This window comes from Lithobates pipiens, unplaced genomic scaffold (genome assembly GCF_037356315.1).
Source record: "Lithobates pipiens isolate NorthernLeopardFrog02 unplaced genomic scaffold, aLitPip1_a1.2 Scaffold_8, whole genome shotgun sequence".
NCBI lineage: Eukaryota > Metazoa > Chordata > Amphibia > Anura > Ranidae > Lithobates > Lithobates pipiens.
The window spans coordinates 463,208,957-463,227,101 of NW_027507903.1; the positions used below are offsets into that span (position 1 = coordinate 463,208,957).

The 18,145-nt window shown below is 41.3% G+C and overlaps 1 protein-coding gene across 1 annotated transcript in view; it reads right to left on the minus strand.

Annotated features, from left to right (window-relative positions):
- Positions 1–258: 258 nt before the first annotated feature.
- TIGAR (TP53 induced glycolysis regulatory phosphatase) overlaps positions 259–18,145 on the minus strand; it is a 32,374-nt gene continuing 14,487 nt past the window's right edge. The window contains exons 4-6 of the mRNA XM_077468510.1: positions 13,453–13,530; positions 12,338–12,448; positions 259–6,309 (exon numbers count right to left, since the gene is read on the minus strand). Coding sequence (XP_077324636.1) covers positions 5,863–6,309; positions 12,338–12,448; positions 13,453–13,530 — 636 coding nt within the window. The 3' untranslated portion in view covers positions 259–5,862. The remainder of the gene's footprint in view (positions 6,310–12,337; positions 12,449–13,452; positions 13,531–18,145) is intronic.

The following is an 18,145-nucleotide window of genomic DNA, read 5'->3' on the forward strand; positions in this document are numbered from 1 at the left end:
ATCTGGCGCTACACTGACACTGGCTGGGGGGGTCACTAACTGACAGACACTGATGCCGCTAATGGCACTAATACAGTGATAATACTGTACAAATGACACTGGCTGGGAAGGGGTTAACATCTAGGAGGAATCAAGAGGTTAACCGTGTGCCAAATAAATGTAATGTGTTTTGCTTTTACTTGCTAATCTGGCTGTTTTAACTCACTTTAACATGGGATTGCCAGCATGGAGTTGACAGAATACACGGGAGCCAATTAATCTTATACAGTATGTTCTTTAATTTAATTCTTTAATTGTAATAAATTAAATATCATACAAAACAACAACATGCAATATAGTACAGTCAAATGTATATGAAAATTTGCAGATCATATTTAGTAATACATCTTGGAGATGGAGCCAATTAAAGACCAGTAGGTGACCGATTCAAGCCAAAACAGTCTAATCTACAATATATTATCTGAGTATATTGTATTATGAATACTGATACTAATGTTTGGATACTATATGAAGTAGAAGGGTTTCTTTTAGCTCAGGTAGCAATCTGAGTGAATGGCCCTATGCTATGGTCACAGAGGATTATGGGAAAAAAACGCAGAGCTTTCAGCCAGTAGCGGTCCTCTGGTGGCACAGCCATGTCACTAACAGTCCAGACGCCATGTTTACAATAAAGGCCCCAATCAGCTAAAAGTTCCTTACTTCCTGTCTGGTGGAAATTTTCTCAACAGGACAGGAAGTAAAGGTAAATATCTCTAACAGAGCCTCAGATGGCAGTGGAAACCAGGCAGAGGTTCTATTTCTTCTCCACTGCATCCAAAACTGAGAAAAAAAAGGTTTCAGCTTGACATAACACCCCTTGGCTCCTCATCCTTGATAAACTCCCCACACTAAATAAATGTATTTAGGGAAACCAATAAACTTACAAATAGGAACATGCTTCTTTCTTTATTAGGCTGCCCGGGCTCTATGATCATCTGATGCATGCACAATGGGAAGTCCCTTAGCTTATTGATCAATAAGTACCATACGGTGCATACATCATATTAGGGAACAGCCCCCTTGAAGTTCCTGGTGATGTAGCCTTCCAGGGGACAAAATGCGCGGCACTGGCTACATCACCAGAACCTACTGAAAAGTAGGAAATGGAAAAAATGTAAGTTAAACAAAAACCGTTGATTGTACAAATGAATTTAAGGACGTGCATGCACCATGGATTTTTGCAGGGGTTAAAGGGTCCACTTTAAGCCCATTAAAAAAGTAGCATTTGATTCCCCGCATTTGAGTACCAAGAAAACTAGATGAAATGTTTTTGGCTTAAATTAATTTTAGTCATTTTTTTTTCCAAGGGCAGTTCCTAAATGTTTACATAATTGTCTATGTACAGTGACCATATAAACCCCGCACTGCAGGAGAACCTCAGGCCTGGACCAGGCAAAGCACAGGTTAGCTTTAAGCCAGAACTAATTTGCTAACACTCTTGGCACGGGCCCACTGCCACTAACATCTCCTCTCAGCTGATGTCTAATTGGATACCAGTCAGTCAGTGGAAAATCCCTTGGAAGCTGCACTGAATGGTATGTGTATTTATTGTTCAAGTATTCTTTTGTCTCCTCAAATACCCTGCTGTTTGATAGGGGGTGCAGCAATATGCAGATCTGGTCATACATACGCACTTAATTGATGTGTGCATGTATGCCAGCTTTGCTTCTTATCGCTCTATATACACATAAAAATAAACTAAACCAGAGCTAAAACCAAGAACAAAAATGTAATATATTGCAGCTTATCAGTCCCTAAATGCAGTCGCTGCATTGGTTTTCTTGCTTCAAGCCAAGTACATTTTCTGCAGAAGTACAGAAAATACCAGTTGATCCTGGTAGAAATCCAGTGTTCTTGTAACTTCCTGCACATTGAACTGAAACCTCAAACTATGTAATCAGCTTTCCCAGCTATAAAATACAGAACAGCCTCATAAAATGGAAATGGAAAGGCGTTTGTAGTTCATATCAGGAGAGTGTCCTAAGGTGGCAACTATGCCTAGGTTCACACCTTCGCGTGTTTGCGGTCTACGTTTACAAGGGCACGGCAGCCCATTCATTTGAATAGGCTACCGTGCCTGCGTTTCCAGAAGAAAAAAACAAAAAGTGCATGCACCTTTTTCAAAATGTGGCCTGTAGGGGAAAAAATAAATAAAAAATAAATCGCACAGCAATTTTGACCATGAGATTTTCCTGTGGTTCCTGCATCTGCAAATGCGCTACGTTTTTACATCCATGGGGGGTGCCATTCAGAATGAACAGCAGCCTCATGTGTTTTCTCACAGCAGCGCATTTTTACTGCGGATGGGGGTGGTCGCGGGAACCCGCACCCACAGCCACATGCTTAGGTGTGAACCAAGCCTAAGTGAGCAGTCACCCAAGGACAGGAAGGGTTACTGGCAGGATCACTAGGTGAAAATAAAAACACTCTACCTACCCTTTAGCTCATTTTAACCATAGGGAACCTTGATTTTGAGGTTAGGTTTGCTTTAAAGTGTGTGTAAACTGACAATGAACTTCTCTTATTTGCGCACTTTTAGTCTGTTTAATACACCATTGGAAGAATTTCATTATATCTGTTTAATAAGCATAAAAAAAAAAATTAGTTGACTGTTCTGTGTTCCACCTCACTTCCCGTATCATCTCAAAGAAATCTCCTAGTTCCTATCTTAGCCCTTGTACACACGGTCGGAGATTCCGACAACCAAATCTGTCGGATTTTGTCCGAAACTGTTGTATACACACGGTCGGACAAGGTTGTCGGAAAATCCGACGTGGTGACGTTATTTCGTTACGACGGGACTATGTTCACGCTGGTAGCCAATAGCTTTGGTGTAGGAATTTGATCTGAGCATGCGTGGCACTTTGTCCAATCGGAATTCTCTACACATGATCGGAGTATGTCCGATCGGAGCATTTTGGCGGAAAATGTTTCCGGCAAGTTGGAAAAGTTGGTCCGCCAGATATTCCGACGGAAACAGTCCGATGCATACCACACACAGTCGGAATATCCGACAAAATGCTCCGATCGGACACATTCCGACAGAATCTCCGACCGTGTGTACAAGGGCTTAGACTAGAGAACTATTAGCCTTTTTGTGATAAGAGATCTGAGAGTGGGAGTGGTTGAGTAGTTTAGCAAAAGATACTGGCCAGGGCTACCACCACTCAGTTCACAAACATAATGCTGTTGGTGTTGTCAGCCCACAACAGGACTAAAGTCTAGTACACATTTGGCGCATGTGTATGGCAGCTGCTTCAGCCAGCTTCTGTTGTAGGGTCCGACAAAGGTCTGATGACCAGCTCCTGATCAGCGTTCTCAAACCTCTCAATGTATCCTGTTTACCATTATCACCAAGAGCAGAAATGAAAGAAACCCCCGAATTTTGGGATGTCACCAGAACAGGAAAAGAGGGGAAAAACTAATTCTGTTGACCCCGGCGGCAGCCAGGAATTCCCTCAATTTAGAGGGATTTCCTTTCACTTCCCATTTTGGTTATAGCACAGGAAGTGAAGGCAAAACACCTCAATGAGGCAACACAGATGGCAAGAAAAAAAAAAACCCTCCTTTACTCTATCCAAAATGATAGTACTGACAGAGTTCTACTTTAAGTGTGGAAATTCCCTGGCTTTCTGCATCCCTGGGTTTACATGTAAAGAGTAACCTTTTCAAGCTAAAACACAAGACACATATGGTTAATGCTTTGTTTCACAGTCATCACCTGCACATCGATAATAAAGTTATGTTAGCCCTTTTGAAGATATTTACATGTACTTATTCAACAATCTAATTCAAGTACTATATGAACAGTGTGAGAAACAAAACATCATGAAAATCTAAATTTTAATATAGACCACTGCAGAACCTGGAGCTTAAAAAGCCCACAAAAAGTCATTGAATAAAAAGAGATACTGATACCATTGACAAATACCCAATATTGGGGACGGATAAAAAGTTGTTATTTACCTTTTCTGTACAGCCTACTGTTCTGTTGGCTGCCATTTTAGGCTATGGAAGGTTTGAACTTGACATTACAATGAGATTGCTAGACCAAACATCACCTGTGTGTTGTAAAAAATCATTTCCCTTTCTACGGCCTATATTATAGGCTGGATTCACACTAGAGATCGCAGCGGCTCACAGCATGAGTCTTGTGGGTCTCCATTCACCTTTTCAGTTCTGATTTCAGCCCAAATTTTGGGCTGAATTTGGACCTGAAAAACGGACCAAAATACTACCGTATTATTATATTATACATGATTTATATAAAATATGCACAAGACCCCTGTGCAATTCACACCTGAACCGCTGCGGAGATGTGTGAACCAGGCTCCATAGAGAGCCGGTCACAATCTCCTGCTATGCAAATTGGATACGAGGAAACCCACATCCAATTCGCAACCGTGTGAACCCAGCCTTAAAGATATGTAGCCCTGATGAGCTCTTTAAAGATTTAAAATGTTTAGCATTGTTTCATGGCCAAAAAAAAAAAATACTGGTCTCATGTGCGACGCAAAAGGTAGCCATGAAGGCCGTGCAAATTGACATTTAGTCAATTTGTCATTTAATGAGGTTAATTAGGGCATCAGTGCAGGACAAGGCACACATTTCCCATTGGGCTTATGTAACAGGTGCTCTTCAATAGAGTTACAAGGCAACAATCACCCTTAGTCTGGACCTGTCTGTGCTACAAGAAGAGGAATCAGCATTTTTACTGTTATTTATTCAAGATGAAAAAAAAATCGTCTATAATTTTGGCAAAGGCAGTAGTGGTTGGCACTTCAGCCCTGCAGCACTGGGGCCCTTGGTTCATATCCCAGCCAGAATACTATATACATATAGTTTGTATGGTCTTGTGTGGGTTTCCTCTGGGTACCCCAATTTCTTTCCAAAGACATGCTGGTAGAATAAATGGTTCCAGTCTAAATTAGCCCAAGTATGTGTGTGTGTGTGTGTGTGCGTGCGTATATACCGTATGTATGCATGCGAGACAGGAACCTTAGATTATAAGCTCCTTGAGGGCAGGGACTGATGTAAATGTACAATATGTAAAGTGCGGTGTCTGTACTACCTATAATATATGAATATTGCTCAGGCATATTTACCCATAAAGGGAAAGCCAATCAATTTATACAGGGACACGTAGCTTTTCTTATAAATGAGTTATTACCTGCTACTCTGGACAAAGTGTCTAGGGGGTATATCTACAAAAAGGGATGGGAGAGACCATATTTATCTTTCAATATGTCACCTGCATGGCTCTCCTATTCCTGTACCCACCCATGAGGTACTACCCACCCTGCACCACTCATAGACAGAGACTGTGCCAGGGTAGTGATCGGTGTCCACCAAGTTTCCAGCACTGCAAATGCATTATGGCTTGTGCACCACCCACCAGGTACTCTTGGCCCTGGTTTTGTAAGTTGGGGGGGAGGGAAAAAAGACACTACAGGGAAAATATTCTTGAATACTTCTTATTTTCCTCAAACAATAGATAGTGTACAGGTGGCAGGTAAACTATATATTACAGTCCCCAAAATGACAGCAAAAGGAGTCTGTTTAATTTGTCTTTCTGAACTTTTTATGTGATGCTCTGTTCTTTAAGGTCCAGCAAACTCTAATTTTATGTTAAAAAATAAAAGGAAGCCCTCAAAAAAGAGGTTGCACATACTAACAGAATAAATATTAAAAACCGTTATTCATTTCTTTTTTAAATAGAAGCATCAGGCAATAGTAGAGTGCATACCTGGCCATGCTGCAAGTCTACTGCTCCCAGCATGTCCCAGGGCACATGGATGTGAAGGAAAATGGAGTTTGGACAGATCATACAACGTAGTGGCTGGTATCTGCAATATCCACAAGGTGATCATGGCGATTGATACAAATGCAGCGGATGTCAGGAATACTGAGCTCTCCCGGCTTCAGGCTGATAATAAAGTGGCTGATTCCCGTATTGGGACTGACGGAGAGTTCTCGGGATTTCTTTAGGTCAGGAGGAAATGTAAAATGGAGATCTTCAACAAAGTACTTGATCCAGTTTCTCATGTACGCACCGTGGCTCACCAATAGGATGTTAGCGTCCAGCGTGACATCACTGCTATCGGGGGAATCAGGCGTGCGCTCACTATCTTGGTTAGCGAAGGGGGAAAGGTCAAAATTTACCATCCTTTCTCTGCCCGCAGCACCGAGTCCCGACTGGTCTGTGGCACTTGCTTCGTCCAATACCAGGTGGCAGAGAAACTCAAAGAAGTCTTTGGCACGGGCTCTAACCTGGTGAAGAAATTCATTATACTTTTACCATAACAGACAGGGCACAATAAGACAGTTTTATAAAGAACAACACATTTAATTTCCAATATTTTTTTTGTTTTACTTCAAATCACTGAAATGAAAAAAAGCTAACAGTTATACAGTAAAGTGCAGGCACCTAGGTCACAACTTGCAGAACCTTTTTATTGCCTCCCCCCACATTTTTCTAAAGGTGGGGCCATTTGTGAAGGGCAAGACGTTGGCATTTATGGGTAGTGGTGGAGTTTGTCACTTCTGTTTAACCCTCCGATTGGCATATCACTATGATGGGCTGCCTCACAGGCCAATGGGAATGCCATGGGAGGTGAGAAAGGACAGGCAAGCAGGCCCATGAGGCAATGAAAGTTGCAAGCACCCCAGGTTGCCTTTACTTTATACCCACTAGTATCTTTTTCTTTGCATGACCTAATTTCATAGATCAGTTACATTTACAAACTACACACTATGTTAATAGCTTTTCCTTTATTTTGTATGTAAATTAATTTACTTAGGTCATGGGTTTTTGATACTTAAACTATAGCTAGCTTCTGTCTAAAGTTAAAGCTGAACTCCAGGTATAATAACTTTCACTCAAATACACATCTCTTATTTAGACAATATTTGCTCATGCCACAGTTTGGATTTAAAGCATATCTGAAGCCAAAACATTTTGCCTTTGAGGGATTTAAAATTGCCTTCAGTTTTTTGCCATGTGCATCATTAGGGTGATTTCCTTGCACTTCCTGTAGACTCAACAGGAAGTGAGAGTCTCTCTCTCTCTAATGTGAAGTAAATCTCCTCTTAGGTTAGCGTGGGACCAACTGTCCCCGTTGGAAGATTTCACCTCCATTCCTGTTCTGGTGGCAACTAAAAATGTTGGACTTATCTTCATTTTTATTCCTGGTGATACTGGTGGTCAGGACAGTTAGAGAATGAATCCACCTAATGGGGATGCAGACATCAATAAAAACCTAACAGAGGTTCAAACCCCTCACCGCTCTATAGGAATCAGAACCCCCCCCAAAAACAAAAACTCTTCTTTTAGTTATATTGAGAGGAGGGATCACCACCAACGGATGGCCATAGTAAGCCTATGGGTGACATGACCACTCGGGCATTCCAGCTATTGTCAAGCATTCTCCTCTCCCTCCAGTAGCTGGCAATAGCTGACACAAGGGAGCTGATCACATGACAGGACCAACCCGAGAATAGATAAGTATACAGATCCTTTTTCCCCACCTGTTACATCACTGGTCAGTGTAAATGTCTCAATACATTGGTGTTTTTTGTCACTACTGCTGTTGTGTTGAGGTCAGTGTAAATGTCCCAGTTACATTGGGGATCAGTGTAGAAATATTATTCTGTTATATTTTATTAAATATTTTAGTACACTATTTGGTTCAGAACAGTTTTAAGATGATTAAGCTTTAGCTCAAAATTCTACTTTAATGGTGAGGGTAAGAAAATGTTTGTATTGATTAAGCAAGACAAAACGGCATGGCTAAGCAAAGAGCCACAGACTGCCCTGTGCCATCACCATTTTTGTCTTGCTCAATCTATGCCCGATTCAATTGTTTTTTTTTTTTAACTAGACATTGATCGCTCAGTCTTATTGCACCCTGTATGGCCACCAGTCAACAAAATGTATAGTTTACATCAAAACAACATTGTACAACCGTAACATATACAGTGTACTCAATTTTGTGAGATACCCTTCACATTTTGTAAATATTTTATTATATCTTTTCATGTGACAAAACTTTGCTACAATGTAAAGTAGTGAGTGTACAGCTTGTATAACAGTGTAAATTTGCTGTCCCCTCAAAAGAACTGAACACACAGCCATTAATGTTTAAACCGCTGGCAACAAGAGTGAGTACACCCCTAAGTGAAAATGTCCAAATTGGGCCATAAGTGCCAATAATTGTGTGTGACCACCATTATTTTCCAGCACTACCTTAACCCTCTTGGGCGTGGAGTTCACCAGAGCTTCACAGGTTGCCACTGGAGTCCTCTTCCACAACGACATCACAGATCTGGTGGATGTTAGAGACCTTGAGCTCCTTCACCTTCCATTTAAGGATGCCCCACAGATGCTAAATAGGGTTTAGGTCTGGAGACATGCTTAGCCAGTCCATCACCTTTACCCTGCACTTCTTTAACAAGGCAGTGGTTGTCTTGGAGATGTGTTTAGGATTGTTATATTGGAATACTGCCCTGTGCCCAGTCTACGAAGAGAGGGGGGATCATGCTCTGCTTCAGTATGTCACAGTACATGTTGGCATTCTTGGTATCCCTCAATGAACTGTAGCTCCCCAGTGCTGGCAGCACTCATGCAGCCCCAGACCATGAAAGCCCCACCACCATGCTTGACTGTAGGCAAGACACACTTGTCTTTGTACTCCTCACTTGGTTGCCGCCACACACGCTTGACACCATCTGAACGAAATAAAGTTTATGGTTATGGTTCCATAATCCCTGTCCTTAGTCTGCTTGTCTTCGGCAAACTGTTTGTGGGCTTTCTTGTGCATCATCTTTAGAAGAGGCTTCCTTCTGGGATGACAGCCATGCAGACCAATTTGATGCAGCGTGCAGCGTATGGTCGGAGTACTTACAGGCTGACCCCCCCCCCCTTCAACCTTTGCACCAATGCTGGCAGCACTCATACGTCTATTTCCCAAAGAAAACCTCTGGATACAATGCTGAGCAGGTGCACTCAAGTTCTTTGGTCGACCATGGCGAGGCCTGTTCTGAGTGGAACCTGTCCTGTTAAACTGCTATATTGTCTTTGCCACTGTGCTGCAGCTCAGTTTCAGGGTCTTGGCAATCTTCTTATGGTCTAGGCCATCTTTATGTAGACCAACAATTCTTTTTTTCAGATCTTCAGAGAGTTCTTTGCCATGAGGAGCCATATTGAACTTCTAGTGACCATTATGAGCGAGTGAGAGCAATAACGTCAAAATTAACACACCTACTACGTTCACACCTGAGACTTTGTAACACTAACAAGTCACAGGACAATGGGGAGGAAAAATGGCTAATTGGGCTCAATTTGGACATTTTCACTCAGGGGTGTACTCACTTTTGTTACCAGCAGTTTAGAGAGTAATGGCTGTGTGTTGAGTTATTTTGAGGGGACAGCAAAACCTACACTGGTATACAAGCTGTACACTCACTACATTGCTACAATGTAAAGCGTCATTTCTTCAGTGTGGTCACATGAAAATATATAATAAAATATTTACAAAAATGTGAGGATGTACTCACTTTTGTGAGATACTGTATGTTTTTTTTTTCATGAAATAATAATTTAACTATTACAAGAATGCATTTCTCCCAAACCTCCTCCTAAAATAACTAACTATCCCCTGATAAGTGTGTAAGGCCACCATCAACCTGATAACAGCAAGGGCAACAGTGACGCCTAAAGACTGAAAGACGGTACTACAGTAACATTAGGGTAGAAGAACCATTGTTGAATTACGTCTTATGGATACATGTGTAGTACATATGCCTATGTTTTATCCTTTGAAAAGTGCTGCAATCTGAATAAAACTTTGCTTTTATTTATATTGAGAGGAGGGATAACCAACAAATGAATGGTCCATAGCAAGCCTATGGATGACACGACCACTCATGCATAGAATGTATTAAGATAAAAACACCTTCTGCCTTTACACTTACTTTAATAATCATTTTACAAAGCTGCACAGATTTGTATTATCTGTTGGGGCCCCTTGACTGCAGAGGGTATTTTCTGCAACAGGTGAACTTAGTCTTTAAACCTCCTTCTGAAAAAGCTGGCTGCCAGGCTAATTATCTGCCTTCAGATACAGTTTTAAATGACTGGGGTTGGTTTACTAAAAGGAGTATTCCAACGTGATTATTTCACTCTCCTCTTATATATTTTTAAACACAGAATGTCAGCAGCATAAACTGGTTGCTTCCCTACCCAGCTGCAGAACATTGCTGTGCTTTTTTACTACCCTCGGGTATGTACATCACAGTTTTTAAATGCTCAGTGGAATCTCCCCCCCCCCTCCAGAAAATCCCAGCATGTCTTGAATCCTTTTAGTATGTACTCCTATTCCTCCAAGATAAACATACCTTCATTTGCTAACATCGTTTCCATAGGACAAATTTTTACCACTCCTTTTCCACTATTTTTTTTATACTTATTCTGAGCACTTTGATAGCACTTGACTCTCATTTATAGCCAAACTCCATGTTCAATGTCCAAAACAATACATTTACTACACTTTACAGAACTTGCTGGGCATGCTGTATCAATTGTAAATAGCTTCAGCTATATACAGTATACAGTGCTGTGTTCCAGGAGCAAGACATGAACTTCCCATCCCACTCAAGGAACACAATAGAGTCAGGCCAAACTCTGATTAGCCATTCAAGGGAAGCTTTGTATTTTATGAATGAATACAAAGCTTCCTCTGATTGGCTGAGGTGGAGAGGCAGGAGTCACAATCTCCACCCAAGTAGTTCTCTCCGCCCCTACTCTATGTTGTTTCTTGAGCGAAGCATGTTCATGTCCCATTTCTGGAACACAGCGCTGTATACTGTGTGTAGCTGGGACTATGTACAATTATTACTGCGCACTCAGCAAGTGTGCCTCTTAGTGCAGTAAATAGTTTGTTTGGGCCAGATTGGCCCAAACAAACTATTTAAAAGGCACATTAAATGTGGACTTAGGCTTTAATATTACCCGACTTTTTCCAATTTGTTATGATAATTAAAGAAGTTGTAAACCCCATTCATGAAATCTGGGCACATAGATCTGTAGTGTTTACTCATCTCTCTCCAAAGCCCTAAGTTTTGTGTCTTTCTGCTGCTCTGTTCCTCTGTTATTAGCATGATAACTTATGACACCTTCTCTGACACAGAAGATAAAAGCAGCTGGGAACTTGTGTGCGGAGGTAAATTAGAGATAGCCAACCACAGAGTTTATTTACAGCTCTGCAAGTTTCTTCATTCCTCTGCCTATGCGGAGGAGGGTGTGTGTCTGTCCTCCAATCAGCTCACACACAGACTCCCCTCCCACTGGTGGAACAGGAAAAAAGAATTCTAACAGGATGTGCACTTTCTAAAGAGTACAGAAAGATGAAGACAGCAGATATACATGTAAAACAAACTTGTGTAGGGAGATTTGTTTTATCTCTGTGTATCATCTGAGGCTGTTTACTTCACTGAGTATAGGAGAGGGTTTACATCCACTTTAAAGTAATGTGCTTCTCATATACAGTATATGGATACACGTCTTAGGATGCTCCAACAATGTATGAACTATTTGAATAGTTTCAACATTTCTTAGGCTACTTTCACACTGGGGTATTTTTCAGGCGCTAAAGGGCTAAAAATTGCGCCTCCCCTGCAGCCCCAGTGTGAGAACCTCAGTGCTTTCACACTGGAGCACCGTGCTTGCAGGACGTTAGAAAAAGTCTTGCAAGCAGCAGCTGTTGGGTGGTATGGGAGCAATGAATACACCGCTCCTCCACCGCCCCTGCCATTGAAATCAATGGGCACTGCTGCTGAAGGACCTGCAAAGCGATTTGGCAGTGGCACTATTAACCCTTTATTCGGCCGCTAGTGGGTGTTAAAAGCACCCTGCTAGCGAGGAAAAGCGCTGCTATTACAGCGGTAAAGCGCCGTTAAAATTAGTGCCACTTTACTGCTAACGCCCCTCCACCCCAGTGTGAAAGTAGTCTTAATGTATCATGGTGTGATTATGACGCAACTTCTCAAATAACTTTGATCTATTTTAAAATTATAGTTCAAACAAGTAAATCGTTGTACCTACTATTATTACAAAACAGTCTTTAGTCATCGTTCTTATGATCACTTACTATTTTTTATTTAAGGTTATGTTGTAGCCACTGGTGTTTGATCCCCGAAACCCATTGGCCTTTAGAACACCAAATTATACTTAAATTATAATTTTTTTGGACTAGATCTTCTTGTTGTGTCACTTCCATTTCCGAAATGTATGAGATGTTACCTGGTCCAAGGTCTCTCCCCCTGGAGGGGTATATGAAGGACACTGCTCCCCTGACTTCTTTGCCATAGTTTTCAGTTCACCTAGAGGTCTTCCCTCCGCTATACCATATTTCTAAAACAGATGAAAGTAAACAGCAAATGTTATACTTCTTTTTAAAAAAACTGTACATTTGTTTTCTAATTATGATCAGGATTACAATATCACATGTTGGAAAATATCTTTCTTTCGATCAGGAGAGCATGAAATATAACTTATGAATATTATGTAGTCTACTATTCAGCCAGCAGTTAGGGACGGGCTCCTTTTAACGTTTTCCAGTTTCTCCCCAACGTTGCATGTAAAGAACCCATAGTTTACAGTCTCAATAGCACATCCTGAAATTTACATACAAAAGTGAAACTAGCAGAGCATGGATCCATCCTTTCCCTTCAGATAGCTGTTCTAGGTTGCACCAAGAAGAAAAAAGGAGATAACAGCTATGTGGTCTCTTCAGGCAACCCATAGTGCTCTAGAAACCCCGGTGTCGTGCATTGCATCAAAGAACATATAAAAATACCAATAGAGAGAGAAGAGAAAAACAGTGTAAAAAGAAGTAAAATTTACCAACACCACAGCTGTTTTCCTTTAACCACTTGGTGACCTGGTTCTAGCTGAACAGCTACAGTATGGTTGTCCAGTTCTGGAAGAGTGTCCATGGACTTTCTCCCAAAACCCTGTCCACTACGCATGCATCAGGCAGGCTTTGTGATCGCTGTGTCCACAGCTGATCATACGTAAACCGACAACTGGCAAGGCTGTCAGTATATGGTTTACACATCAATGCCCTGATTATTAGCGTTGCCTATCAGTGCACAGGAAAAATTACTTATTTGCAAATATTTTGTTTGGGTACAGTGTTGCATGACCGTGCAATTGTCATTCAAAGTGCGACAGCGCTGAAATGTGAAAATTGACCTGGGCAGGAAGGGGATCAAAATGCCCAGTATTGAAATGGTTAAAGAAAATCTATTATAGAAATCAAATATTTAAGTCCCTCCAATGCAGACTCCTAAGTGGTTTCACACAAGTTGCAGTTCCCCTCCATATACACCTCAGTATAAGTTGAAAGAGCTCACCCTCTCCCGTAGTCTGGGGTCATAGTCAATTTCAATGCCCTCGCTGTGCAGGTTATTCTTCATGATGGTACAAGCTGTCTGTGAGACAAAGTAAAAATGAATACTCTAATATTATAAATCTTTGCAATTAAATTTAATGTATTAGTACATTACACCATGACAATCATAAAACAGTTTTACACGTGAAAGTGTCAGGGTGGAGGCAATAAATCTCCCTCCACTAAGCCTGGCTGCAGCCATTTTAACTGTGGGCAGCAGAAGCTGCTGTCTGTTCACTTCCTGGATTTACACAGAGGCACACCTCCAGCTCTCATTGGCATGACAAGAAGTGGGCTGTATAAGGTATTTACTGGCAGAAAAAAAAAATGTTTTACTATCCAAAATTAAAAACATCAAGAGCAGAAGATTTAATAGATGGAAAGTTGAAAAAGTAACTGAAGGTCCGCTTTAAGTGACTTTGAAAATGGCATAGCTGTTGGTGCCAGACGGGTTGGTCTGAGTATTTCAAAAACTGCTGATCTACTGAGATTTTCACACACAACCATCTCTAGGGTTTACAGAGAATGGTCCAAAAAAGAGAAAATATGCAGTGAGCAGCAGTTATGTGGACGAAAATGCCTTGTTGATGTCAGAGGAGACTGGGCAGACTGGTTCGAGATGATAGAAAGGCAACAGTAACTCAAATAACCACTTGTTACAACCAAGGTATACAGAATGCCATCTCTGAATGCACAATGCATCAAACCTTGAAGCAGATGGGCTACAGCAGCAGAAGACCACACCGGGTGCCACTCCTGTTAGCTAAGAACAGGAAAATTAGGCTACAATTTGCATAAGCTCACAAAAATTGGACAATAGAAGATTGGAAAGACGTTGCATGGTCTCACAAGTCTCAATTTCAACTGCGACATTCAGATGGTAGGGTCAGAATTTGGCGTAAACAACAAAGCATGGATCCATCCTCTTTTGTATCAATGGTTCAGGTTGCTGGTGGTGGTGCAATGGTGGGGGATATTTTCTTGGCACACTTTGGGCCCCTTAGTACCAACTGAGCATCATTTAAACGCCACGGCCTACCTAAGAATTGTTGCTGACCATGTCCATCCCTTTATGACTACAGTATACCCCATCTTCTGATGGCTACTTCCAGCAGGATAATGCTCCATGTCACAAAGCTAAAAATCTTCTCACCACTAGTTTCTTGAACATGACAATGAGGTCACTGTACTCCAATGGCCTCCATCAGATCTCAATCCAATAGAGCACCTTTGGGATGTGGTGAAACAGGAGATTGAAATTCTTTAAGTATGCAAACAGTAAAAAAGGGAGGACAGACCATATTGGCCCCATAAAGAATGAGGATGAAGAATGGGGGACTTCAGTAACTAAAACTGCATTGTTTATCCTCAGAACACATCACAGGAAGCACCTCCATGGTTAATAGAGGACAGAATTAAAATTAGACTTTGGAAAAACTTAACAGTAATAAATCACCGGAACCAGATGGCTTGCATCCGAGGGTACTTAGGGAACTCAGTCAAGTAATTGCCAGACGATCGTTCCTAATTTTTACTGACAGTCTACTGACTGGAATGGTACCAGCTGGTTGGAGAAAAGCCAATGTAGCACCAATATTTAAAAAGGGCCCAAAATACATCTCTAGGAAATACAGACCAGTTAGCCTAACATCAATAGTATGCAAGCTCTTGGAGGGGATAAGGGACTATATACAAGATTTTAGTAATGAGAATGGAATCATTAGCAGTAATCAACATGGGTTCATGAAGAATCATTCTTCCCAAACCAATCCATTAACCTTCTATGAAGAGACGAGTTGACATCTGGAGAAAGGAAGGCCCGTAGACGTGGTGTATCTGTATTTTGCAAAAGCATTTGACACAGTTCCCCATAAACGTTTACTGTACCGATGGTACTCCAAGGGAGTTAAAATACCTGTGCCATCTGTACGACACATAGGGGTTTAAATCCCTCCGACAGATGCGGGCTGATTTCGACCTACCACGCTCATATATGTTCTTCTACTACCAACTCCGACACGCCATTTGTGCCCAGTTTGGCTCATTCGAAAATCTCATTATACCCAAGTTAGAGAAAGTACTGCGACACCCTGACACCACTAAACTTATCTCCACATACTATGCTGCCCTCATGACTGACTGTAACCCTAGATTTCGAGTGGCCCAGACAAAATGGACCTCTATGGATTCTACGCTTGCAGAGGATGACTGGTCAGAATTCAGTGATACCTACAAGACCTCAGTTATATCATCCAAAGACCGTATCATTAACATTAAAATTTCTCATCTATCCCACCTAACCCCTGCTAGGTTATATGAAATGGGCTTGACTCCCACAGCGGACTGTTTTAGAGGATGTGGCCAAACAGCAGACTTTTTACATGGCTTCTGGACTTGTCTAATAGTTCAGAACTTTTGGACAGAAATAGAGTCTTTCATTTCATCAGTGATAGGCCTCCCAAACATTCTCCACCTCAAAAACTGCCTCCTAGGTATTTTTGGGGATCTCCACACTTCAACTCATGCAAAGAGACTTTTTCGTATCCTCCATTCTATGCAAGAAAAACCATACTATTGTCCTGGAAAGGAGAATAGATACCCCTAAAATCTCTTTGGTAAAAACTGGTTAATGGCTCGATACCCTTATATAAACTCACGTTTGAGGTTCAAAAAAAAAAAAAAAGACCAAAACCGTTCACAAAATATGGGGCAGATGGCTGGCTAGCCCTTTAACCCTAACACCAGATAGATAACCTGCTATATGTTGTTCTTAACAGATGCAGTGCACCTAAACCATGTACACCTTACCAAATGGCTACATAACTAGAGAAGTGCATATTGTTTGTTCTTTGTAGCTTTATACTTAATAACTGCACACGCTATGTTAAATGAAAACGGTTTATTGACCACTCAAGTGTACCTATGCAATATCACAACGCTATGAATAATCAAAGTTTTTCTTTTGTATGTTGATGCAAAAATTCAATAAAAATAACTTAAAAAAAAAACAAAAAAAAAAAGTTTACTGTACAAAATAAGGTCCGTTGGCATGCATCATAGGGCAAGTACATGGATTGAAAACTGGCTACAAGGGCAAGTTCAGAGTTTGGTGATAAATGCGAAGTACTCAGAATAGTCAGGGGTGGGTAGTGGGGTCTCCCAGAGTTCTGTGCTGGGACCAATCTTATTTAATTTGCTCATAAATGACCTGGAGGATGGGGTAAACAGTTAAATCGCTGTATTTGCGGAGGATACTAAGCTAAGCAGGGCAATAACTTCTCCGCAGGATGTAGAAACCTTGCAAAAAGACCTGAACAAATTAATGGGGTGGGCAACTACATGGCAAATGAGGTTTAATGTAGAAAAATGTAAAATAATGCATTTGGATGACAAAAATATCAATGCAATCTATACACTGGGGGGTGGGGGGGGGGGGGGGGGGTGGACCTCTGGGGAAATCTAGGATGGAAAAGGATCTGGGGGTCCTAGTAGTTGACAATCTCAGCAATGGCATGCAATGCCAAGCTGCTGCTAAAAAAGCATACAGAATATTGGCAAGGATGTGAAATTCCCTTCCACAGGCGGTGGTATCAATTAGGGGGGCATCAATAGCTTCAAAAAACTATTAGATAAGCACCTGAATGACCACAACATACAGGGATATACAATGTAATACTGACATAATCACACACGAAGGTTGGACTTGATGGACTTTTCAACCTTACCTACTATACGACTATGTAACTATATGTGAAGCCAACAAATCTGCAGCAACTGTGTGAAGCCATCATGTCAATGTGGACCAAAATCTCAGAGAAACATTTCCAACACCTTGTGGGTTCTATGCCACAAATAATTAAGGCAGTTCTGAAGGCAAAATGGGGTCCAACAATGTACTAGTATGGTGTACCCAATATATATATATATATATATATATATATATATACACATACATACATACACACACACACATACATATATACACACACACTACAGTGGTGTGAAAAAGTGTTTGCCCCCTTCCTCATTTCCTGTTCCTTTGCATGTTTGTCACACTTAAGTGTTTCGGAACATCAAACCAATTTAAACAATAGTCAAGGACAACACAAGTAAACACAAAATGCAATTTGTAAATGAAGGTGTTTATTATTAAAGGTGAAAAAAAATCCAAACCATCATGGCCCTGTGTGAAAAAGTGATTGCCCCCCTTGTTAAAACATACTATAACTGTGGTTGTCCACACCTGAGTTCAATTTCTCTAGCCACACCCAGGCCTGATTATTGCCACACCTGTTCACAATCAAGGCATCACTTAAATAGGAGCTGCTTGACACAGTAAGGTCCACCAGAAGATCCTTAAAAGCTACACATCATGCCGAGACCCAAAGAAATTCAGGAACAATTGAGAAAGAAAGTAATTGAGATCTATCAGTCTGGAAAGGGTTATAAAGCCATTTCCAAAGCTTTGGGAATCCAGCGAACCACAGTGAGAGCCATTATCCACAAATGGCGAAGACATGGAACAGTGGTGAACCTTCCCAGGAGTGGCCGGCCGCCCAAAATTACCCCAAGAGCGCAGCGACGACTCATCCAAGAGGTCACAAAAGACCCCACAACAACGTCCAAGGAACTGCAGGCCTCACTTGCCTCAGTTA